We start from the raw sequence: 24574 nt of genomic DNA on the forward strand, positions 1-24574 counted from the left end.
ATATTTCTGGTCCGTGAACTTGTAAGTCCAGGTATTTGATTCATTAACAGTTTCTGAAAGGTTCCTTAGCCTACATGAATGAGATTTGAAGGGTATATCTGTGTGTGCATGGATATGCTACAGTTGAATGAAAACAGTAACTGTAATTAATTTTTCTGCAGAACATAATAGTAAAGGCTGGGATTTTAACTGATGCTTCAAAGAATCTCTGAGAACTGGGATAATCTGTACGTTCTGAGAAATACCTGGAATCCTATCAAATTAAACTGAATGAACTCACGGATACATCACAGAAATGTTCTCGTGTACGAAAACAAGATAACTACAACATGCCTAACAAAAGTGCCTATCACTCATTTAGACATGTGCCTCAAAATCATGTTTTTTTTTTTTTGTACTTGTCCTGTCATTTTGAACTGAACATGTTTGATGGTCTGTTATTTTAAGCTTAAACAAAGGATCATGAAAAATATACAAGGAACTAATAGCACCATCTGGTGGATGGAACAGTTCACAGAACGTTCCACTTTGCTCCACTGACTTAATGTGAACTGCTTCAGTGCACTATAACACATGCTAATCACACATGCACATAGCCTGTCTTATAGGTGCAGGACCAGAAAAGGAGTGAAACTGGAGAAACAGAGTCTGGCTTTGATATGATTGTATTGCCACACATATTGGATATCATTGTCGTCCACAGACAAACTCCAAACCAGGTTATACAGTATTACATATGAAGATTAATTTAAGACTAATTTATTAGATAACAAACATGGTGGTTGGAACACCCAGGGTGTGTTCCATACATTAAATAGTTGCATGTAGCACTGTACCATGGAAATGTTGCTGAACTGAAAGCCAGTTGATAGAGAACAATGTAAAAATGAGCTACTTATCTACCAATAGCACAAGGAGCTGCATTATCACAATTCGCCGTTAAATAAACATATAACTATAAAAAATGAAGCTCCATCTTGCTAATACACTCATAAACATGATGTGGAATGTTGCTCACAAATATGCTGCGTAACAGCTATATTTTTCCAATTAAAAAAAAAAATGTATATATAACTTTTTAAAATTATTCTTATCACCTTCTCTAGTTTCTTTTATGAAGAAATGATTATCCAAAGCCGGTGCTTAACTGGCATCCAGTCATCAGCCGCCCCAGCCAACATGGTGCCAAGCACCTTTGCCATGTTGACATGCTTACAATGCTAAAGAGAATTACTTATACAAGAAACTATATTGCAAAAAATACACAGTGAATTGCATGATATGCCACATGTTGCACAATGGGAGGCGGAGCCCAGAGCTTGTGAATTTGAAGTGACCTCAAGAGCTCAAAAAATTTCACCTTCCATTAGCCCCTCTATGAAATGTTCTGTGGTGCTTTTCCATTTGGTTTCACCTGTGAGGCCAAGACCTTTCATCCAAAATTCAGTAGTTAATGAGCTTCGTGTCCGCAGTAGGCAACCCCTAAACAGCTGGCACAATGAGCCAAGCTCCTTTGCCTTGTCAACAGTGAAACAAAAGATCGTTACCTCTGCAGTGTGTTGCTAAAAGTTCCCAAAGCGCTGCAGCATTTAAATGCACTGTCTGCAGTCATTTCCAAGCCTTCAACGTTAGGAAGTATCACGGTTTATTTGAGTTCTGCGAGGTTTTAATGATGGCATATTCAGTTTCGAGCACAGCACTTTCTTGGTCTGGTTTCCTTTTTCCACCGGCAGCGGGATTGACCACAGCATAGGTAATGGTGTCCTCACTCTCTCCCTGCATACAAATAATATATTATAGCAGGTGTACTGAAAAACAACAGCGCCGTAAAAACAGAATTTAGCTGAAACTTATATTTATTCACCTTGTTCTGATCGGTAACTGTGTGGCTCTGTGAAACATGATTATGTGCCGTCTTCCTTTGAACTAAGAAATTAATGGGAAACGTTAGTATTATAATACAAAGCTAATCATGAGGTAGTTCAGTTCTAAAACTAGGACTGATTAAGATAGTGCCTTACCTGTTCTTCTCTTGCATATCATGATCAATATCACAATCAGGACAACAGCTACACATATAGCCACTCCAAAGCCAATCCAGACATCTGAGACTGGGTACAGACAGATTGTGTGGTCAGTTTCTCCAGCTATCCATACATTATCTACACCCACTTATCTTGAGCAAGGTTGCAGGGATAGTCAGTTTCCAATAATTCAAATGTTTTTTTGATCCAGTTTGACAACATACCATAGGTCTATCATTTCACTTTGTTTTAAAAAGCTGCAATGTCACATTAACCCTCCTCGTTCTCATCTATTGCATGCCCTTTAATGAATTAATTATGACTTTTATAAATTATGTTAATGGATAGGAAAAATGGGAATGGAACTGACTTATCACTCATGCAAGAAACAATGAAAACTCACTATTACTATTTTTGGATGTTCGACTGATACAAAGAGAGGAAAGAATATATGGCATTGGGGTTCTCATTTGGCCTCATTCACGAAACATGTGTACAATCACATTTGATCGCAAACTGCGCAAGAACGTTTCAACGAACAGTTCAGCATTTACACATTTTTTTTCTTATCTGTATTTGTTAATGACTGTTTCCTTATGCTAATCACATGAACAGGATTGCACATAAAATTTACAGTCAGCATTAATCATCTCATACACCTGGAATATGCACAAAAACAAAGGTACGCACATGTGTCATTAATCCAATATTGGTTTTTCTCAGGAACATTTTTAAGAACAAAAGTAAGAATTAATTTAAGAAAGGTTTTGGCCCAATAACTTTAATAATGTATGTAAAAGTGAAGCTCATATTGATGAAAATGTTATGAAGATGAAAACCGATGAAAAGCATAGCTGACCCAATTTTTTAAAATTATGTTTGCAGCTAAAATATTCAATGCACACAAAATAAATAATTTTGATTTAAAAGTACATACTGTCCTGATACTATTATGAATGGCAAGTGACTTCTGTTATCTTCTAACTAAAAGGAAAGCCAGCTCTTACCAGGGAAGATGGTGGTGTAACTGTGTGAGGCCTTCAGCGTCCCCTCCTCAGTTAGCTGGCATCTCCACTTCATGTTGCGGTCTGAGCGCTCAAGTGTCACAGTCAGACTGGAGGAGCATTCTGACTCTGACAGCTCGTACCTGTTTCCCTGCAGTGGGGCTCCTGTCTCACTAACCCAACTGACTCTAACGCTTTTTCCACAAGACCCAGGGCTGTGGAGTTTACAGACAAGAGTAACTGTACTACCAATCTTCAGCTCTGTCACTGGAGAAGATGCAAAGACTGAAACTGAAACATGAGATATAGTTACATGTCTGCACGTTCTCAGAAAATAAATGCATGAAGTTGATTTACACAAATAATTATTTTAGTAGGAAATGACACTATTTTAAAATTAACTGCATAATCATTAGTTAACTGCATTCATACATCATTCTGAGAGAATCTTACAAATTCCAAATGTAAATACTTACTGTTGAGAAGAGACAAGTTAATAACAGAAGAATCTGTAAAATGGTTTGTATTGTGATAAAGTTGACAGTCATACCGTCCAGCATCAGCAGTGGTAAGATTATTAATGTGCAAAGAACAATTAGTTCCCACTCTCAGCCTTCTAGCTATCTTTTGATTTTCAGCGTTGACCACTCCATGACCAACCAATTCAATAGTGTCTTGTGATCGATGGCTGCTCCAGATCCACGTAATTGAGGAACAGTTAAAAGAGCCATGAAGGTTGCATGGTAAACTGACAAGCTCTCCCACACTGGAGTACACTGTATGTTCTGAACCACTGACACCTGGGGAAAATAAATAAAGCCCTTTTAAAACAGAGCTCAGAAATATTCAGGTTACAAGATACAACATAATTTTGAACAAATCAATAAACCTGGTTTAAAGAGACAGATAACATACCAACTGTTTTTGTGTTTAGAAACAGTTTGGTTTTACAGAAACAGTTTAGTCACTGACACAGTGAGGTTGATGAGGCAGAAAAGCACACGTCAGAATAAAAGGGCATCTTTTATCAAAGTGTACAACAACGTATTGCTCCATCTTTCAACCATTGCACATTTGTGTTTCTGATGATATGCAAAAACAAGAAAACAAACTTGAAAGAGCTATTTGGACTTTTTGAGTGAAATCTTTGACACTGACCAAGTTTTGACTGAGCTATACCAAAATATAATGTGCGGCAGGGTCAGTTAAATCCTGGGTAATGTTAGCCAGCTACAATGTGGCAAACTATGCAATGAAAGTGGATGGGAGAGTGGCACGCACAGTAAGAAATGCAGCATTTGTGAGAACTGAAACAGTGTTGTTGTGTTCTTCTGGTATTTTAATATTTAATATTTTGCATCATGATTATTTTTAAAGGCCTGTTAACAGTAATAAAGTAAACTTGAAATTGTTAAATCTGTCTGTCCTCCAGCAATATTTCAAATGAAACCATCTCCCCATACATTCCTTTACATGGTTCTTGTCTTATTCTATTCTAAAATGCCTGGCTTACTCTCTCTCTCTCTCTCTCTTTCTCTCTCTCTCTCTCTCTCTCTCTCTCTCTCTCTCTCTCTCTGTCTCACCTGTAAAGAGGAGTATGATGTTGAAGAGTAGCCATGGCAGGAGTCCGGTCAGTCTGTGCACAGGCATTCTTACTTGCTGTCTTCTCTCTTGTCTCAATTCTCAAACTGTATCAGCGGTGCAGTTCAGTGTCATCGCATGAAAGAGGAAGGTCATTTCCTCAGTGACGCAATATGCCTTGAGTGATTTTTTTCTTTTCTCAAATTTTTTTTTTTTTTTTAAACCAGTTGACCCACCCCACTTTAGGTATGAAAAATGTCTCTAGTTTCAGTTATGGATAATGCAAACCAAGTCAGCTAAGCTAAATGTTAGTCTTCTGATCCATCCATTCGGATGAAAATTATTTCTTTTGTACATACTATTCGGTTGCACTTGTTTTCCTCTTTCAGTACAAAATGAAGGATGGGTCAGACAGTGGAACACAACTTTACCAGCTATTTTAATACACTGCAGTTCAAATACACATTGTGTTTGTTACCAAATTTGTGTCAAGATAGGATGAGATGAGGGTGTCAATAAATCATAGTTGTTTAATGTTGTTTTACTGCACACACAGGAGAGTGTTTTTGATCTGTTGGGCTGTTGTCAGGGGGGTTTTCTTCACCATAGAGAATATTCTCCACTCATACACTACAGTGGTCTTCCTCGGTCTATCGGGTCTTTTGACATAATTGAGCTCACTAGATGTTTTTTTCTTGTTAATGATGAACCAAACTGTTGACTTGGGCATGCCCAGGGTTTTTGCAATGTTCCTGATTGATTGATTTTCATTTCTGAGCCTTATGACGGCCAGCTTAATTTGCATCGACACTGCTGTTTCCCTCATGTTGTCACACCCCAACAACAATTTCCAAAGGCAATAGCAAAGTCTAGAATCAAGACTAGACATCAACAGCTCTCTTCTGCATCCACTAATGACACAAATGAATACAACTGCCTAACGAAACACATCTGTGAAGCCAATTCAACAAATACTTGTAGTACCTTAAAATGAGGGGATCATGTACAAAAGGTGCTGTCATTTCTAAACGGTTCATCCGATATGGATGAGAATACCCTCAAATTAAAGCTGACAGTCAAGCTGCAGTTCAAGCTCAATGTCATTGTATCCTTTCAAACTCAAAGTGCTAGAGTACAGAACCAAAATAACAAAAAATGTGTCACTGTCCAATGAATTATGGTGCTCACTGTATTTTGGAAGATGGCCTGAGATTTGATTTGGAAGAGTGAACACTGGTGTACAGAGGTTCAGTTCTTTGTGCTTGTCTGCCTAAAATGAGTGATCTCCTGAAGATTCTTTGAGTATCAATTTGTTTTTTTTAGTTGTTTTACAAACAAGGTATAACAGTGTCCGTATGCTCACTAGATGGCCAGCTGCAATATGAGTAGGTGCTAGTTAGTGCAGAACAGCAATCCAGAGTATTCACATGCCGTGACCGGGTGACAGAAACATAAGCTCAACTCTTCTGACAGCTCTATGTCCTGGTCCAACCTTCCCACATGTTTTACTATAGGACTGACTAAAAAGGTGAGTTTTGCAATGGGAGATTATTCCATCAAACAGGAATTTGGTAAGATTATTTTAATTTTAGTTATTGTTGGAACTTTTAAATAGAGAATGTCTTTACGCAAAATAATACTTCTTCTTTATTTAGAAATGCAAATGAGCGTGATTTGACATGATCTTTCCATTGTGGGTCATTTTTTTTTCTTTTTTCTGTTTTCCACTGTTAATAACAGAATTTACAAGGAAGTGGTTATATTTGCTGGCAAATAGAAGGGGAAGTGAAAATCACACACAATCTATGTCACCATGTTGCGCTGTTTTCAGCCACGCTGGGAAACTGTTAAATAGCCAACTGCTGAGTAAATGAACCCTATATGATATATTTCTCTTGTGCATTTCTGCCTGTTCAATATATATATATATATTGAACAGGCAGAAATGCACAAGAGAAATATATCATATAGGGTTCATTTACTCAGCAGTATAAGAAATTCACATCTTACATACAAGAGGGAAGGGAGATTTTTATATTATATGTTTATATATATATATATATATAAAAATATAATATAAAAATCTCCCTTCCCTCTTGTATGTAAGATGTGAATTTCTTATACTGATTTTTCCACTCCTCTCTTTACAGTGATATAAAAAATAAGAGTAATAATAGTCTTTTCACACATCCTGCGAGAGGGGAGAATGGAAGAACAAAATCATGCATGTAATGTTTTAATCATTTATTGTGCATGATCAAAATAAGAAGGATAAGTATTTATTTGATGTATTTTACAGTAGCTAGATACAAATGCCTTATCACATTTTCTCCCTTAAGTTATTCCATACAAGTTAGACATGTATCCCTGAAATTGCAGTCTAGATGTTCACCCTCCCAACCCGAAACTCAACCTGAGGAAGAACTGTTGGTCCGTCAGGCAAAGGGTTCCCCACATTTCAGTCAATGTTCAAGGTTCCGCAATGTCTCTTTGCCGCTCAGCTAATAACCTCTCTGTGACCCTGCATGGCCAACTGAGCTTTTCTGGACCTTTTGCACCAACAGGTTATCTCATCATGCCCCTTGCTGTCCCAAGAGGTTACAGAGCTGCTCATCCACACACTCAAAATTTCTCATCTGGAGTGTTGCAATGCCTAGCAGGCTGGCTTATTGGCCTGTGCCATCAGGCCACTGCACGTGGTACAGAACTCTGCTGACTGGCTCTTCAACGTGCCTAAATTCCCAAATTCTATTCTTCTTTTGAACTGTTCTCTAGTTTTTGGTTGCTGCATTCATTCAATTCAAGTCATTAACACTGGTATACCAAGCTGTGAATGGTACTGCCCCTCCCTAACTTCCGAAAATGGTTACCCTGTACACTCCAACCAGACCTCACTGTTTAGCATCCTCCCGCTAGCTGGCTGTCCCACCTCTTCGAGCGTTCTGCAGCTGCTCCTTGCGGTCCCAGCACTTCTCTGTTCTGGTTTCCAGATGGTCGAATGACCTCGCCCAGTCAGTCAGAATGGCAGAATTAGACTATTTTCCAAAAGCATCAGAACCCCACCCTATTTAGACTACTAATGTCTCTATTTTAAAAAATATTCTCTCCCTTTATATGGCAAGGTCTGCTCTTTGACAGTGGCACTTGTATGACTGTTATTTTACCTATCTCTAGATCCAGTGCTGTTTGCTTTCCCTGCAAAAAGCAATTTTGGCTAAATTGCAATAGCTAATTGTTAATTGTAAATCATTTAAAACTTCCATTTACATATATACTCAGCCATACCACTGGATATGTTTTAAAGTTTTTTAGTGTAAGTTCTCGGGTTACATAAAGGTGTGTTTGTCTCTGTTTTCATTTCCATAATAAAGATCTAACTGATGTTTTACCTTTGTGTCACATTACAGAGCAGTTAGGACATAAACAAAGTTTGACTTTAAAGCAGCACTGAATGCCTTCTTATTTTTACTTGAGAAAATGTGGTTATGTATTTAAATCAAATCAATTATATTTGTATAGCACTTTTTACAGAGAACTGCCACAAAGACACTTTACAGAGGAGAACTGGGCACAAACCAGATCTGACAAAGGTAAACAAGGTAAAAACTTTGCAGAAGGGGGGGAGGGGGGACGACACTCAAACTTTGGCAAGAAAAAAATTCCCGATGGGAAGAAATCTTCGGATGAACCCGCCTATAGAGGGAGCCCATCCTCCATTGGCTGGCTCAGTATAAAGTAGAGGTTGGATGGATGTAACAGAACTGTAATAAGGGATTTATCACAGCAAATAATCAAATGTTGAGCAGGTTACAACTGATGTATTAAACTATAGCTGGTAAAGTATAAAGTCCAATGGAAGGGAAGTATAATATGCAGTTCAGAGAGGTGGGGTGATGGCTCTGAGGTAGAAGGGTTCATCAAGGTATGGGCTCGAACGAGAGGAGGGACAGGGACAAGGCTGGAGTGACATTTAAGATTCCTGTAAAACAGGAAGTTTAAATTTCAGTCAGATGCTGTTCTGTGGCAAAGGCTTCAGACAGTTGTGACACAAGTTCTAAGAAAAAAGATGAGAGAATGGCTTTGTGTGGACTGAATAGACTTCTGCTTGAACTGCTCATCAACACAGTTCAGCTGTTCACAGGTAAGAGTGTGATTCAGAGTTGATATTATCTATGTAGCTGTAGTTGTCATGGTTGTTGACATTATTTCTGTAGCTGTGGCAGATTCCCTTTTCAAGGTGGCATGTGGAATAGCATAACTAAGTAAGTTGCATTTATACACCAGGTACTACGAAAAATTCTTATATAGCATAGAATATTACAAATCTTCTTACAATAATTACCAGCCGTCAACCTACTGATGTAACTACATACAAAAACAGTTATAGAAAAAATATCAGTCACTGAGTTCAGTACTAGCATGGTCTCAGAACCCGAGTTGATCTTTACTAAAAACTCCCCAGGAAGTGATGGACGGGACATGAGGTTCTACTAAAATGACCAGGGATGAGAGTTCACTCCGCAGAACAAAACTGAGAACTCCCTCTTCACTGAACCTTGGAGAGGGACAGACAGATGTTTAGATGGGAAATGATGCTGTACTTCATAATATTAATCCCTTTTCAGAAACTTACAGTAATACTTCAATAGTTACCATAAAATGAAGTCTGCACTTCTGCCTCCTCATCACCCTCACTGTATCAGCGACTAAACTATGTTTCTGTAAATCTAAACACAAAAACAGTTGGTATGTTATCTGTCTCTTTAAACCAGATTTATTGATTTTTTCAAAATTATGTTGTATCTTGTAACCTGAATATCTCTGAGCTCTGTTTTAAATGGGCTTTATTTATTTTCCCCAGGTGTCAGTGGTTCAGAACTTACAGTGTACTCCAGTGCAGGAGAGCTTGTCAGTTTACCATGCAACCTTCATGGCTCTTTTAACTGTTCCTCAATTACGTGGATCTGGAACAGCCGTCCATCACAAGGCGCTATTGAATTGGTTGGTCATGGAGTGGTCAGAGATGAAAATCAACAGATAGCTAGAAGGCTGAGAGTGGGAACTAATTGTTCTTTGCACATTAATAATCTTACCACTGCTGATGCTGGACGGTACGACTGTCAACTTTATCACAATAGAAACCATTTTACAGATTCTTCTGTTATTATCTTGTCTTCTCAACAGTAAGTATTTCCATTTGGAATTTGTAAGATTCTCTCAGAATGATGTATGAATGTAGTTAACTAATGATTATGCAGTTAACTTTAAAACAGTGTCATTTCCTACTAAAATAATTATTTGTGTAAATCAACTTCATGCATTTATTTTCTGAGAACGTGCAGACATGTAATTATATCTCATGTTTCAGTTTCAGTCTTTGCATCCTCTCCAGTGACAGAGCTGAAGATTGGTAGTACAGTTACTCTTGTCTGTAAACTCCACAGCCCTGGGTCTTGTGGAAAAAGCATTAGAGTGAGCTGGGTTGGTGAGACAGGAGCCCCACTGCAGGGAGACAGGTACAAGCTGTCAGAGTCAGAATGCTCCCACAGTCTGACTGTGACACTTGAGCGCTCAGACCGCAACATGAAGTGGAGATGCCAGCTAACTGTGGAGGGGAAGCTGAAGGCCTCACACAGTTACACCACCATCTTCCCTGGTAAGAGCTGGCTTTCCTTCTTGTTAGAAGATAACAGAAGTTACTTGCCATTCATAATAGTATCAGGACAGTATCGACTTTCAAATCCAAATTATTTATTTTGTGTGCATTGCATATTTTACATTTTACATATTTTACATTTTAGCTGCAAACATAATTTATGTCGATTTTAATTTAAGTCGTGAAAGGTAAAAAATTAAGAATTTGTTCCACGCAGATACAGTTACTTCCACGTGGAAGCCTAAATTGCATAGTTTAATATTTAAAGTTTAAACTAAGAGTGTTAAAACCCTGATGCACAATCTTTATATTCCATTTATGGCTGATAGGCAGCACTGTGTTTCAGTAACACCTTATCTGGTATTTTCAGTATTAGTTTTACAGTTCTTTATAGCTAGATTTGTTGACAGTTTTTTCATGGACTTCTGAACTGCTCTGTGTTCATTTAAAATGCTATGTGTAGTCTTCTCTTTATGGTAGTCTTTTTGACACATCTCTGCCAGCATCCTGCACAGTGATTTGATCTATTTAACAGATAACAAGGGTTTTTTTCTTCACAATTGAAAGTATACTTTAGTCATCTACTTCAGTGACCTTCTGTAGCCCATCATTGCTATTCATGAGCTCACCGTTGTGTTGTTGCTGTTAACAGTGTATCAAACAGTTGACTTTGGCACACCCAATGTTTTGGCTATGTCTCTGTTCATTTATTCAGATTTCTCAGCTCATGATGGCCTGCTTTACTGGCACTGGCACTTATTTGGTCATCATGTTGAGAGACAACAGCAACTGACCCCAACTGCACAGTCCACACCTAGAATCAATTCTATACCTTTTGTTTGCTTTCTTGTGCATGAAACTGTGCAATGATACACAGCTGGCAAAGAAACAGCTAACAGAAATTGTCCAATTACTTTTAGTGCAGGAGTATGTATAAAAAGGGCTGTAATTCCTACACGGATCGACAGACATGGAAGAAAATACCCTCAAATGAAAGCTGACAATCTGCTCTTTATCCTTCCGCACATTCATTGGTTTATTTCAAATCCAAAGTGCTGGAGTACAAGCAACCCAACAAAAATAGTGTCACTGTCCAAATACTTAGGGACTGCACTTGATATATTGATACATAATCAAAGCTACGGATTGTGCAATGCCAGTGTGTAAAGCATGGTGTAGCATGGAGTCAGGAAAAGAGGGTGTTGCATGTCACGTAAAAACAAAAGAACAAACAACAGAAGGCAAAAGTGTATGTGAGAACAGTAAACTTGAGTACAGGACAGAGGAGGAGCCTTAACAGAAGCTCTCAGTCCTCTTCAGCTGCGAGCACAAATGAGGAACAGCAGGAAGTAACACTTACGTGGTTGGTATGTGCGTAGGTTCCAGAGATCTTGTTGAATTGAACACAATACTGAACCTAAATTGCATCAGTAAATATGCATCAGGAGAAGTTACAAAGCTATTCTATTAGAATTGCCCTCTATTCAGGTATGGATGAATAAATACTGTCTATGACACACAATAAAGTTAATATAGGAATAGTTTGCTTTGTATTGCACAGTTCCATAAAAGGAGCTGAATGTTAACAGAGCTAACTTTTCATCATCACAACACAAGCTGTCAACTACAATTTGCATCTCAATGTCCTTAACACTATTGCAAATGATCAGGATTGTTAATATTTTAAGTTCATTTAGGAATTGCAGTGATTTTTACATTTCACTCCATGCCGTCAGATGTGAACACCTGTCTGTCTGTTTGTCTGATATTTTCGTAGATGGCAGGTGCCGAGAGTTGCCGGCCCGACTGGTTGTCTTCTTCCTTCTCCTGGCCATCCCCCCGATTATTGGAACCATCTTTTACATAAGGAGGAGGAAACATGCCCAGACAGGTGACACAATGAGGAGCAGGTGTTTCCACAAATGGCAGACTACAGTATTTGTGTAGTGTGAAACACTTATAATACGCTGAAGCAATTATAATACACTGACAATATGTCATATAGAAATGTCAGTGATAAAGCTACATCATTAAATAGTCGTCACAAACACCACGATAAGGGAAGATCAGTGTTTACATTATAGTGTCAATGCAAAAGTATGAAAAATATTATATCAGAAGTATGCAATCAGACGGTATCAGTGTGTAAACTACTGTGTCAGTAGTATACAATCAGACTACATCAGTCAGTGTAGTCATTGTGTAAATTGCACCATCAGAACCACGCTGTAGTACTAGAACAAGTGGTGTAAGACTGTACTGCTGAGAACTGACTGTTACACCTTTTTTGTTTCCTGTAGACCAAATGCCCTCTGGACCCTCTTTGGATTATGGCAATATAGAGATGTTGGACAGAAACTCCATTCCTAATTTCTCAGTCACCCAACAAAATACATGCAATGACTTGTAACATCGATATGTATATAAGGGAAATAATAATTCAGTTACAGTTACTGCATATCTTAAATGTTGCCCTGCCATTTTTTACTGTTCTGCACAGTATACATACTGCTATGATGAAACAATATTCTGGGCATTTCTCATTATTAATGCTTTGCTTAATGCTGGCCCTAGTTGAAATAAAAACTGATTCACAAAATCCTGAAGATACATCCTTTCCCATATCTACTGTCTGAGCACAGCATGTGTTTTCATATCATCACCTGTTGGACCTGTTGTTTAAAACCATTCCTGAAATATGCTCTGATATTAAGGCTTTTGCTCTAATCAATTATATAGTTAATGCTTGTCAGGGGTAAGTCAATTCAACACTAGTCTGTGCACCTAATGTGCCTTGAAAAATGCTTAGTTCTCACAATGTAATTACTTTAATCGATTTAGTGATGTTTTGATATGACTGTAATGTAGTTGTTTTCATACTATTCATTTTTAATTCTGCAAATGTGTTTTCACACATAGCTTATTTTCAGTGACTAGGGGACTGCACTTATATTCCTCATAGCAAACATAGCTTTTTCTGACATAATGTGACCTTAAGAGGGGAAATCATCCCTCAGTAGACAGAACGTGTCTAATTAAGAGCAATTAACTGCTCATTGGTATTCAGAATAAAAATAAACAACCACAGCGGGTCCCCAGGATTGCCTAGGGAAACCTCTGCTGCAATGTATACATTTTTCCACAAGAGGGCAGTTTAGTTGTTTATTTGTCTAGTCAGTGCAATAAGCAAGAGTTTGTGCATTGAATTTACTTGTGATGGTAGCTGTCATTCCACTTCTACCAGCATTGACATCTAGTAGTATGCATTTGAAATCCTGTGCCCCAATGTAGCATTCCTAACAGAGGTTTGTAAGCTGCCATTGACAGCTTTTGTTGTGTATTTTCTGAGATTATAAGAGTGCAGATTGTCACTTTTAGATTCTCATCCACCTGCTAACTAAGTGTGGAACTGAAGTAGAGTAACCATGCCTCGTTGAGCAGGGCAATGGAGAGAAAGTCCAGAAAGTGATAACCTTAGCACCACTCCACCCCCTGTTCCCACCCCACATCTCCAGCCTTTCCCCCAACCTCAACCCCCAGGTCAGTGATGGTGTCCACCATGTCTGGCTGGAGGGTCCCCAAAGATTGACTACACTACTGAAGGGACACAAGAGACACAATGGAAGACTGTGTGTGAGTGTGAGAGAGAGAGAGAGAGAGAGAGAGAGAGGGTGGATGGGTGGGTAAGTGGGTGGGTGGGTTGGTCGGTGGGAAAAATTTATGGGAAAAGTTTGTATTATAATGCAAAGCTAATCATGAGGCAGTTTAGGTCTAAAACTAGGACTGATTAAAATAGTGCCTTACCTGTTCTTCTTTTGCATATCATGATCAATACCACAATCAGGACAACAGATATACACATATAGCCACTCCAGAGCCAATCCAGACATCTCGCATATTTTCATCTGACACAGGGCACAGACAGATTTTGTGGTCAGTTTCTCCAGCTATTCATACGTTATCTACACCCACTTATCTTGGGCAAAGTTGCAGGGGTGTTCAGTTTCCAATAATTCAAATGTTTTCTGATCCAGTTTGACAACATACCATAGATTTATCATTTCAAATTGCTTTGAAAAGCTGCAATGTCACATTAATCCTCCCTGTTCTCATCTATTGCGTGCATTATAATAATTCCATTATGACTTTTAGAAATGATGTTAATGGGCAAAAAAGGGGAATGGAACCACTCATGCAAGAAACAATGAAAACTCACTACTGCTATTACTGGATGTTTGATTGATACAAAGAGAGGAAAAAATATATGGCACTGGTATTCTCATTGGGCCTCATTCACAAAACATTTGTACTATCACATTTGATTACGAACTGTGTGTAAGAACGCTTACATAAACATTTCAGCATTCATCTTTTTTTCTTATCTGTATTTGTTAATGGCTGTCTCCTTATGCTAATCACATGAAAAGGATTGCGCATAAAATTTACAGTCAGGATTCATCATCTCATATACCTGGGATATGCACAAAAACAAAGGCATGCTCATATATCATGAATCCCATATTGGTTTTTTCTCAGGAACATTTTTAAGAACAAAAGTAAGCATAATTTTTTGTGAAAGTTTTGTGAATGAGGCCCAATAACTTTAATAATGCATGCAAGGGTGAACCTCATATTGATGAAAATGTTATGAAAACCGATGAAAAACCGATGAAAAACATAGCTGACCCAATTCTTTTTAATTATGTTTGCAGCTAAAATATTCAATACACACAAAATTAATAATTTTGATTTAAAAGTCCATACTGTCCTGATACTATTATGAATGGCAAGTGACTTCTGTTGTCTTCTAACTAAAAGGAAAGCCAGCTCTTACCAGTGAAGATGGTGGTGTAACTGTGTGAGGCCTTCAGCTTCCCCTCCTCAGTGAGCTGGCATTTCCACTTCATGTTGCAGTCTGAGCGCTCAAGTGTCACAGTCAGACTGGAGGAGCATTCTGACACTGACGGTTTGTACCTGTTTCCCTGCAGTGGGGCTCCTGTCTCACTAAGCCAGATCACTCTAATGCTTTTTCCACAAGACCCAGGGCTGTGGAGTTCACAGACAAGAGTAACTGTACTACCAATCTTCAGCTCTGTCACTGGAGAGGACGCAGAGACTGAAAATGAAACATGAGATATAGTTACATGTCTGCACGTTCTCAGAAAATAAATGCATGAAGTTGATTTACACAAATAATTATTTTAGTAGGAAATTACACTATGTTAAAGTTAGTCAGCTGCATACATCATTCTGAGAGAATCTTACAAATTCCAAATGGAAATACTTACTGTTGAGAAGAGACAAGTTAATAACAGAAGCATTATAATGTTTTGTACTTTGAAACAATCGACAGTTGTACTGGCCAGCATCAGCACTGGTAAGATCATTAATGTGCAAAGAACAATTAGTTCCCACTCTCAGCTTTCTAGCTATCTGTTGATTTTCAGCGTTGACCACTCCATGAGTGACCAATTCAATAGAGTCTGGTGATCGACCGCTGTGCCAGGTCCAGGTAGTTGAGGAACAGTTAGAAGAGCCATGAAGGTTGCATGGTAAACTGACAAGCTCTCCCACACTGGAGTACACTGTAAGTTCTGAACCACTGACACCTGGGGAAAATAAATAAAGCCCATTTAAAACAGAGCTCAGAGATATTCAGGTTACAAGATACAACATAATTTTGAACAAATCAATGAATCTGGTTTAAAGAGACAGATAACAGTTTAGTTTTATAGAAACAGTTTAGTCGCTGACACAGTGAGGTTGATGAGGAGGCAGAAAAGCACACGTCAGAATAAAAGAGCATCTTTTATCAAAGTGTACAACAACGTAATGCTTCAGATTCAAAGGATCAGTGCTAAGCTCATGATGCAGCAAACCACCATGTTTGTATTACAGCCCACTCATTATTTTATAGCGCTGTATGGAGCTCCTCCAATCCTGTGAGGGGTAACTCAGGAAAATGGATCATGTGGATTTAATCAAGATCTTTTTCAATATCATTATTTGGGACGCATTCTCTTCATTGAGAAAAATGATAATCCCTGCACCAAGGTACTTTACTGCTCCATTCAGAATGTGAAAGACATCCAATCACAATAAGAAACTACTGCATTTGTCCTTGTGAACTAACTTTAGGTTTGCTAAACAGTGCCCCCAGCCTCAGAGGTTGTTCTCCACCACATTCATTTTTTCTTCTTCAGATTAACGTAACAAAACAAAGTTTGCCTGTCACAATTAATTTACCAGGTTGAGAGTCACCAATCTCAAGAGACATTGAGTGGGTCTGTGGATCAGTCCATAAGTACTTATTTGCCTGGTTAGCAGAAATGACCGTCCAACATGGAGATATCAAACCATTCTGGGAGATCAAGTAGCAAGGCTGGGTGGTGGATTTTTGTGTAAATTGTTCATTGGTGTGAAAAACATGTAAGTAATGTAGTCATTTTAAATCCAGCCTACCCCTCAACACCCCTCCCCCCACCCCCTCACCCCCTCCCCCAAAACCAGCCCCCACTTTCACCCGAGTCAATTACACACCTTAAGTGTGCAGATCAGCTGGCCAGCCTATAGCTGGGGAGCACAGAGGAGGCCCAGTGTGTTGGAAATGCAAATGGTCGAGCATGGGGATCGGCTCCGTCGGTCTGCCACACTGTGGACAAGGGGAGGGGGTGGGAGATCTTCAAAGATCAGCAAGGCAGGTTTGAGATTGGGGGTTGGGGGAGGGGTGTCCGCATCCTTTTGTTCTTGAGCTTGGCATTGTGGGTTCCTGCACAGTCAAGAACAGGAATTTTATACCTAATGGGCCCTCTCCCAGCATGGGGCCTGTTGTTGTCATGACTGTGCCTTTTCAGTTTGGTGTGCTCTTTGTCCTGAAGGATTCTCTTGCAAAGATAGTCTTGAACATTCGAGTCCTATTTTTAGATAATGTCTTTCTTTGTCATTCTTCTGCTGAACTAATAGTGCCGGTAGTAGCATTGCTAATAAGACATAGTTTAACTTGTTTTACTGCTGTACTGCATATTCTGAGACATTCAGATTTAAAGTAAATCATTTTTAAAAATTTAAACTATACAGTGCCCTCCATGATGTTTGGGACAAAGACATTTCTTTCTTGATTTGGCTCTGTGCTCCACAAAGTGCTGTAATTTCTACATGGTAAAACCAAAATGTATCAAAATACCCTTTAATAAAAGCTGAGCATCTGCACTTTAACTACAAATAAAAAATTGTGGAGTACAAAGCCAAATTAAGAAAATCTTTGTCCCAAACATTATGTTTCTGTATAAAATATGCACTGGAGATTTTGGTACATAGCAGATGCTCCTCCCCAGTGCTTGTTATGTTTAGTAACCCACATTGTAAGACATTCATATAGAATTTTCATCACCATTGTGTGTTGCTGTCACATATATGCCAATTTTCCTTCAATGAGCTTTAATATCACTCCACACACCACCATTATACAGAACTTGCATTTATTACAAGCTAATGTAGCACAGTGGGTAAGAAACTGGGCTTGTAACTGAAAGGTTGCAGGTTCGATTCCCGGATAAGGACACTGCCATTGTACCCTTGAGCAAGGTACTTAACCTGCATTGCTTCAGTATATATCCAGCTGTATAAATGGATACAATGTAAAATGCTATGTAAAAAGTTGTGTAAGTCGCTCTGGATAAGAGCGTCTGCTAAATGCCTGTAATGTAATGTACATATCAGTGTTTTTGTGCTATTTCCCTCTGTCGTGTCTAGGAAACGACAGACTTCCACGCCAATCGCCAATCTGTAGAAAACAATTTCAGGAGGGAAAAGACACAACAGCAGCAAGCTCTTCAGAAAGTTTAGACTTTATTGCACAGGTGCACAAAGCCGGATCAATTCAGGGGAATTGAACCTCAATTGTCAGTTTTGCATACATTTTATACACAAATTGTGCCCACAACCCCCCTTTAACATATTTCTAAAAATATCAGCCATCTGGTCTTTTCTGGCACAGTAAGGAGTTTCACTTTCCTGTTCGTGGGTCAACTTGACTTTTTTGGCACAAAAATGATTTTCGGTCCTTATGATGTTCTTAATGTATCAATAATTAATCTTATCATAGTGGACAGGTGCCCCAAAACTGATTTTTGGTTCTATTGATGTTCTTAATTAATCTATTGATGTTCTTAATTAATCTTCATCAGTGGACAGGTACCCCAATCTTCCCTTACTTTGTACTTTCCCACTACGCAGACACCACGTCATTGCTGTCTGTATTTTTCCAATTTTCCCTTACTCTGTACTTTTTCACTATGCATACACGTCATTGCTTTCTGTATTTTTCCATTACACATACAAGTTCACAGAGTTATAGCCTCCTGTACTTTTTCTTTTTATTCAGGTTACACAGGGGTCACTGTAAAGTATTAGTTTTCTAAGTTTTCTAGCATATTTCTATTGGGTAATAACGTTTTGTTAGTTTTTTGGATTATATTTTTAGTATATATGATTAGCTTTTGGTTAGTGTTATCTGCTGGAATTATTATTCGATTAGTGTTTTCTGCTTAATGAGTAAGTATGATTTTTCTTAAGCCTTCTGCGTTTGCCTTTTTTCTACAGTGGATACTGTGGTTTCTTGCGTTACCATAAGCTTTGCTGCAACTACTGATATAGAGTTATTGGATTACATATTGATTATATTAGTATATAGTTATACATGTGATATATGAGTGTATATAATTTTTATCATGAAGCATTGAGAGTTTGGAGGAAACAGTCTGATCAACATTGACAGGAATACCCTTTAACAAAAAAACTTTAACATGTGACGTCATCACACTCATGGGGAGTCTCAAAATTCTCCTACGTTCCCCCCTTTCGGGGTCAAACCTCATGGCCCCGAAAAACACCCCTCGCTGTATTCTTATTCTCAGCGTCAGTCAGTGTCGGGTGTGCACCACCCCATGTATATTATGTTGGGTGCCTGTGCATCCCCTGCTGCCATAGCAGCATCCAAATGTATCAGATTCCTCAATGTAACGTTGTTCCCATGGTTCCTCCAACACTCTCTCTAGTCGCAAAATTTGATTATACATATCAAAGCTGTATATATTATTCTAAATGACCCCACAAAGTTATACACAGTTTCTTAACAAGTTGGTTCATAGCACGATGTGTTGCCGCAGTCCTCGTAGTTGGTGGGCTCCTGGTATATCTTCCAATCCAGAGTACGCGGTCTGCGCGTTACTCCACTGGAAAGCCGGCCTGCGATTCTCGTACTGGACCCGTAGGGGCACTGTTGGTGTTGTTGCTCCCTGGGCTGGTGTCAGCGCCCGCAGTCCCTCCGCTCTCCCCGTTTTCTGAGAGCAGAGCTGCAGCTTCTTCCTGGACACCTTGTGTCCCCCCTTTGCCCCCCTTATGCACTGTTCTTTTGTATCTGCACATAGTAATAAGTCATCAACATATTGCAACACCACACTTTTGAGATTTCTCTTCCCACGGTACCCTCACCAATTGGGGCTTTCCCCACATCTGAGCACTTGCCATAATTTTGATCATTTTTTGATCTGCTGTGCACCAAATTAAAGCATTTTCTGTTGGCCTGAACTGGAGCTCTTCTGCTCTCTTAACCATAGGTCCTAAGTCCTTAGCTTGGTAGCCTGGATTGACTTTTAACGTTATGTGTGGGGCCGCACGTTCCCCCTGAAACATAAAAATTCTGTTGGTTCCAATTTCTATTTTGCCTGTTGTTATTCTGATTCAGCTGCCCTTTCCACTGATTATTTTGACCACCATTCCCTGGCCCTCCCCCCCTTTGATACCCACCCGGTTGGGTGCCCCCCCCTTTCATATTACCTTGCATGGCCACTGGGTGAGGGATGCCGGAGAAGTCGTAGACCACCGTCGGCCGGGGCACCATCCGGCTGCTCCATGGTTCAGGCGGGGGGGTGGCTTTGAAGTTAAAGAATTCATTGTCCATATACTGTATTTTCACAGATGCCACTTTTTCCGCCTCTTTTTCTTTGGCTCTCAGCTCCGTTATTTCTCTCGCCTTTTTTTCTTTGGCTCTCAGCTCCTCCAGCTGCAACTGCAGTAGCTTCCTTTGAATGTCTTTTGTTTGATCTTCCAGCTTTTTCCTTTCTTTCCGCTGCCTGTCCACAGCGTGCACCACGTGATCCACAAACTGTCTGTGTGTCATGGTGTTCAGTCCCACCACCTCATCGAGGCGGTGCCCCACTTCCGGTGACATCCCCTCCTGGATGGCTTTGCGGAAGAGGGTGGTCATTATGGGATCTGCCCGTACGTCCCTTTTAGTTAACAATCTCCACCTGCGCAACTGCATGTGGATGTATGTCGCCGGTGGTTCATTGTCTTTTAACGGCGGTCCCGTTAAGGCCGCCATGTCCAGTCGTGCGGGATACAAGGCTCGCAGAGCAGTCCAAACAACCCCACGCACGTTATCAAACGGCCCACCGTCCACTGCTGGAGACTGCGCATGGTTTCTGTCAAAGCCAGCCTGCTCAAATATGTCCAGCATTGTTTCCATCCCCACAACCTTTCCCAGGAGAGCCTTCAGGTCCCCCACAGCCAGGATCCGGCCTGTCGTCTCCTCCTCCAGCACCCTGATCCAGTGGCTTGCTCCATTCTGCAAATCAGGGAGATTGGTTATTACATTATGCATATCTTGGGTGGACCAGGGAATGTATCGGGGTACACCCCCTTCCTTAATCAACAATGGTGCTATAGTATTGGGTTTACTAGCATTATGGCTATATCCTTCTGCTGCTGGGTTACGCCGGGTTGGCGGTCTTTCTCTTATGTTTTGATATCGCCCAGCTAAATTCCCCCCCCCCCCTTGTGCAGGCCCTTCTCCCCCGTCTGACTCTTCTGCCTCGCTATTACTTGCCTGGCTTGCCTCACTGTTTTCTGCTGGGGAGGACTCCTCCTCCCCTTCATTGTTTTCTAATTCATACTCTGCTTGGGGGATTTGCTTTTTATTTGTAGTGCCTTTTGTTAAACTTGTCTTATGTTTATCTCGGGAATCTGTTCTCTTGGTAATTTTTTTCTTCAGCTCTTCCCATGTGTTATACGGGAGCTTTTCCCATCTAAAATTTCCCCACCCCGCAGTTTCACATTTTTTAGGTGTTTCCTCGTCCCTTTTTGACCCCACCTGTTCAGGCTTCTGGCATATTTTAGACGTTTGCTGTTTTTTCTCAGTGTCTCTTATCTCTTTTGCCTTTTTTATTAACTGGCTATGGTATTCATCATACTGGTTATATTTTTCTTTTAACAGCTCTTCTAATTCCTCCACTTCCTTGTATTCTCTCTTTAGCTCTGTTACCCTTTTTTCTATTTTTCCCCTTTCTTCCTCGAGCCGCGCTCTCTCTATCCCGAGCTGTTCCTCACTTTCCTCATGTTCTACCCACCCTTGTATCTGAACCTGTACTTTTACTACTGGACACACTGTTACTGCAGATGTTACCGGGCCTATTGGATACACGCTTTTCTCTTTTATTTCCGTATGTCCCGATGACTGTGGGGCATACGGAGGAGGAATTATTTCTTCACTGCGATCCCCACTCATTCCTACATATTTTTCTAGGGAAGCGGACCTAAACCATCCTAAAATTCTTTTTTCCTGTTCTCTTTTTCGCTTTCTTTTTTCTGACTTGTCTCCTGTTCTGTAATTTGCTATTACCCCTCCCATCTGATCACATATTTCTCTATCAAACGTACCCTCTTTAGGCCATTTTGTCACCATTCTTTTAGTTCTTTTTTTCCATTTTCCTGATATATGTTCTATCTCCTTTTTACAATTAGGATATTTTCCTGTGATTATTTCAACCGGCGTTCTCTCTCCTTTTTCCATTATTTTATGTTTACTTTATACTTTTATTTTATTTTCCTATTTAAAGATTTATTATATATTTAACCTTTATTTTCTTCACTTATTTTCTCCCTTCTACACACTTGCCGTTTCTTTTCTTATTTTCCCCCGCTTATACCTTCTACACACTTCCCATTTCTTTCCTTATTTTCCCCTGCTTATACCTTCTACACACTTGCTCATACCTTCTACACACTTCCCGTTTCTTTTCTTATTTTACTTTATCATTTACTTTTCACCCTTCTCCTTTATAGTTGTACATACACATAAATCACAATTCTTACCTTAGTTGCCTCAATACAACTTTAGTTCCGCGCAAGCACAAGCATCTAATCTAAGCATAAACACAGTTTAACAATATTTTACCTTACCAACAATAGTTTTTCTTTTACTTTATACCTCACAGGACAGTGTTTTTCCCAAACACGCTTTTACCAGGGCTATTGCAGGTGGCCTTTCTTGGGTTTCTCTCCTCCCAAGTCTCTGGCACCTCTTTTTAAAACAACAGCAACAGTGAAAACCTTCAGCAGCCACAATGCATTTAAACACTATTCCAGCACACTTTGCAAAAAAACAACAGCAACAGTGAAAACCTTCAGCAGCCACAATGCATTTAAACACTTATCCTAGTTTCAGCACATTTTGCAACACAAAAACATATATTGTCCTGTTCTTATACCACACTCAATTCACTCACGGTTCGTAGCGCACGTTTCTGAAGAGCTCGCTGCTTTTCTTTCACTCAATTTTCGGTGTTAGTGTCCGGGTTGGTTTTACGAAAGGATGGTACCTTTTTCGTATCCCGGACGAGCCCCCAAATGTCGTGTCTAGGAAACGACAGACTTCCACGCCAATCGCCAATCTGTAGAAAACAATTTCAGGAGGGAAAAGACACAACAGCAGCAAGCTCTTCAGAAAGTTTAGACTTTATTGCACAGGTGCACAAAGCCGGATCAATTCAGGGGAATTGAACCTCGATTGTCAGTTTTGCATACATTTTATACACAAATTGTGCCCACAACCCCCCTTTAACATATTTCTAAAATATCAGCCATCTGGTCTTTTCTGGCACAGTAAGGAGTTTCACTTTCCTGTTCGTGGGTCAACTTGACTTTTTTGGCACAAAAATGATTTTCGGTCCTTATGATGTTCTTAATGTATCAATAATTAATCTTATCATAGTGGACAGGTGCCCCAAAACTGATTTTTGGTTCTATTGATGTTCTTAATTAATCTTCATCAGTGGACAGGTACCCCAATCTTCCCTTACTTTGTACTTTCCCACTACGCATACACCACGTCATTGCTGTCTGTATTTTTCCAATTTTCCCTTACTCTGTACTTTTTCACTATGCATACACATCATTGCTTTCTGTATTTTTCCATTACACATACAAGTTCACAGAGTTATAGCCTCCTGTACTTTTTCTTTTTATTCAGGTTACACAGGGGTCACTGTAAAGTATTAGTTTTCTAAGTTTTCTAGCATATTTCTATTGGGTAATAACGTTTTGTTAGTTTTTTGGATTATATTTTTAGTAATATATGATTAGCTTTTGGTTAGTGTTATCTGCTGGAATTATTATTCGATTAGTGTTTTCTGCTTAATGAGTAAGTATGATTTTTCTTAAGCCTTCTGCGTTTGCCTTTTTTCTACAGTGGATACTGTGGTTTCTTGCGTTACCATAAGCTTTGCTGCAACTACTGATATAGAGTTATTGGATTACATATTGATTATATTAGTATATAGTTATACATGTGATATATGAGTGTATATAATTTTTATCATGAAGCATTGAGAGTTTGGAGGAAACAGTCTGATCAACATTGACAGGAATACCCTTTAACAAAAAAACTTTAACATGTGACGTCATCACACTCATGGGGAGTCTCAAAATTCTCCTACACCTCAACAGCAAGTGCAATGTAAGCTTTTTAGCTCATGTCTAGGTGACATTAATATTGCCTCGCACTGCAATCTGATTTCCTATGAACTTATCTCAGTTTTTCATTCCAGAGAATAGTGATCATGGCTTTAAATAGCTCTGTACTGTATTCCTCATCCAGTTGAACACAAGGATGAAAACTTGTTACTTGTCTATTCTACAGAGAAACTACATGATTTTTATTTTTGAGGTCTGTAGCCTATCAGAATTTTGCAGTTTGTTCCAGCATTATAATGTTTTGTACTTTGAAACAGTCGACAGTTGTACTGGGCAGCATCAGCAGTGGTAAGATCATTAATGTGCAATGAACAATTAGTTCCCACTCTCAGCCTTCTAGCTATCTTTTGATTTTCAGCATTGCATGAGATGGCATGTAGTGCTACGTAGGTAAAATCTATTTGTATTTAGTTTAACAGAAAAGAGCGATACAGTATGTTTGTCTTTCACATCAAATTTACTGGGTAAACCCTGGGTCTACTAAAAGTGGAATTCTG

At 39.4% G+C, this 24574-nt stretch overlaps 3 protein-coding genes and 1 long non-coding RNA gene across 15 annotated transcripts in view; 2 read left to right on the forward strand and 2 right to left on the reverse strand.

The window, feature by feature from the left end:
- Positions 1–647: 647 nt before the first annotated feature.
- The window catches only part of LOC135250788 (uncharacterized), a 90584-nt gene continuing 66657 nt past the window's right edge, over positions 648–24574 (reverse strand). For 9 of the 10 annotated variants that reach the window (XM_064327564.1, XM_064327512.1, XM_064327574.1 and 6 more), the window contains 6 exons: positions 15554–15874; positions 15100–15381; positions 3505–3828; positions 3032–3319; positions 1865–1926; positions 648–1776 (listed from right to left, as the gene is read on the reverse strand). In XM_064327564.1, coding sequence (XP_064183634.1) covers positions 1639–1776; positions 1865–1926; positions 3032–3319; positions 3505–3828; positions 15100–15381; positions 15554–15874 — 1415 coding nt within the window. In that variant the 3' untranslated portion in view covers positions 648–1638. The remainder of the gene's footprint in view (positions 1777–1864; positions 1927–3031; positions 3320–3504; positions 3829–15099; positions 15382–15553; positions 15875–24574) is intronic. The other variant, XM_064327531.1, reaches the window with a different exon arrangement.
- LOC135250772 (obscurin-like) overlaps positions 10048–24574 on the forward strand; it is an 85667-nt gene continuing 71140 nt past the window's right edge. For all 3 annotated transcript variants that reach the window (XM_064327426.1, XM_064327451.1, XM_064327469.1), the window contains exon 1: positions 10048–10265. In XM_064327426.1, the coding sequence (XP_064183496.1) occupies positions 10193–10265 (73 nt within the window). In that variant the 5' untranslated portion in view covers positions 10048–10192. The remainder of the gene's footprint in view (positions 10266–24574) is intronic.
- Positions 11764–12871, forward strand: LOC135250826 (uncharacterized). Its single transcript, XR_010329023.1, has 2 exons — positions 11764–12156; positions 12566–12871. It is a non-coding gene; the product is annotated as an uncharacterized LOC135250826 (long non-coding RNA).
- On the reverse strand, positions 18093–22366 carry LOC135250766 (uncharacterized). Its single transcript, XM_064327413.1, has 2 exons — positions 20103–22366; positions 18093–19683 (listed from the first exon to the last, which is right to left on the reverse strand). Exons 1-2 carry the CDS (start codon positions 22114–22116, stop codon positions 19409–19411), a joined length of 2289 nt encoding a protein of 762 aa, XP_064183483.1. The 5' UTR covers positions 22117–22366; the 3' UTR covers positions 18093–19408.

The sequence above is a fragment of the Anguilla rostrata genome, chromosome 1, assembly GCF_018555375.3.
Source record: "Anguilla rostrata isolate EN2019 chromosome 1, ASM1855537v3, whole genome shotgun sequence".
In the NCBI taxonomy this organism is placed as follows: domain Eukaryota; kingdom Metazoa; phylum Chordata; class Actinopteri; order Anguilliformes; family Anguillidae; genus Anguilla; species Anguilla rostrata.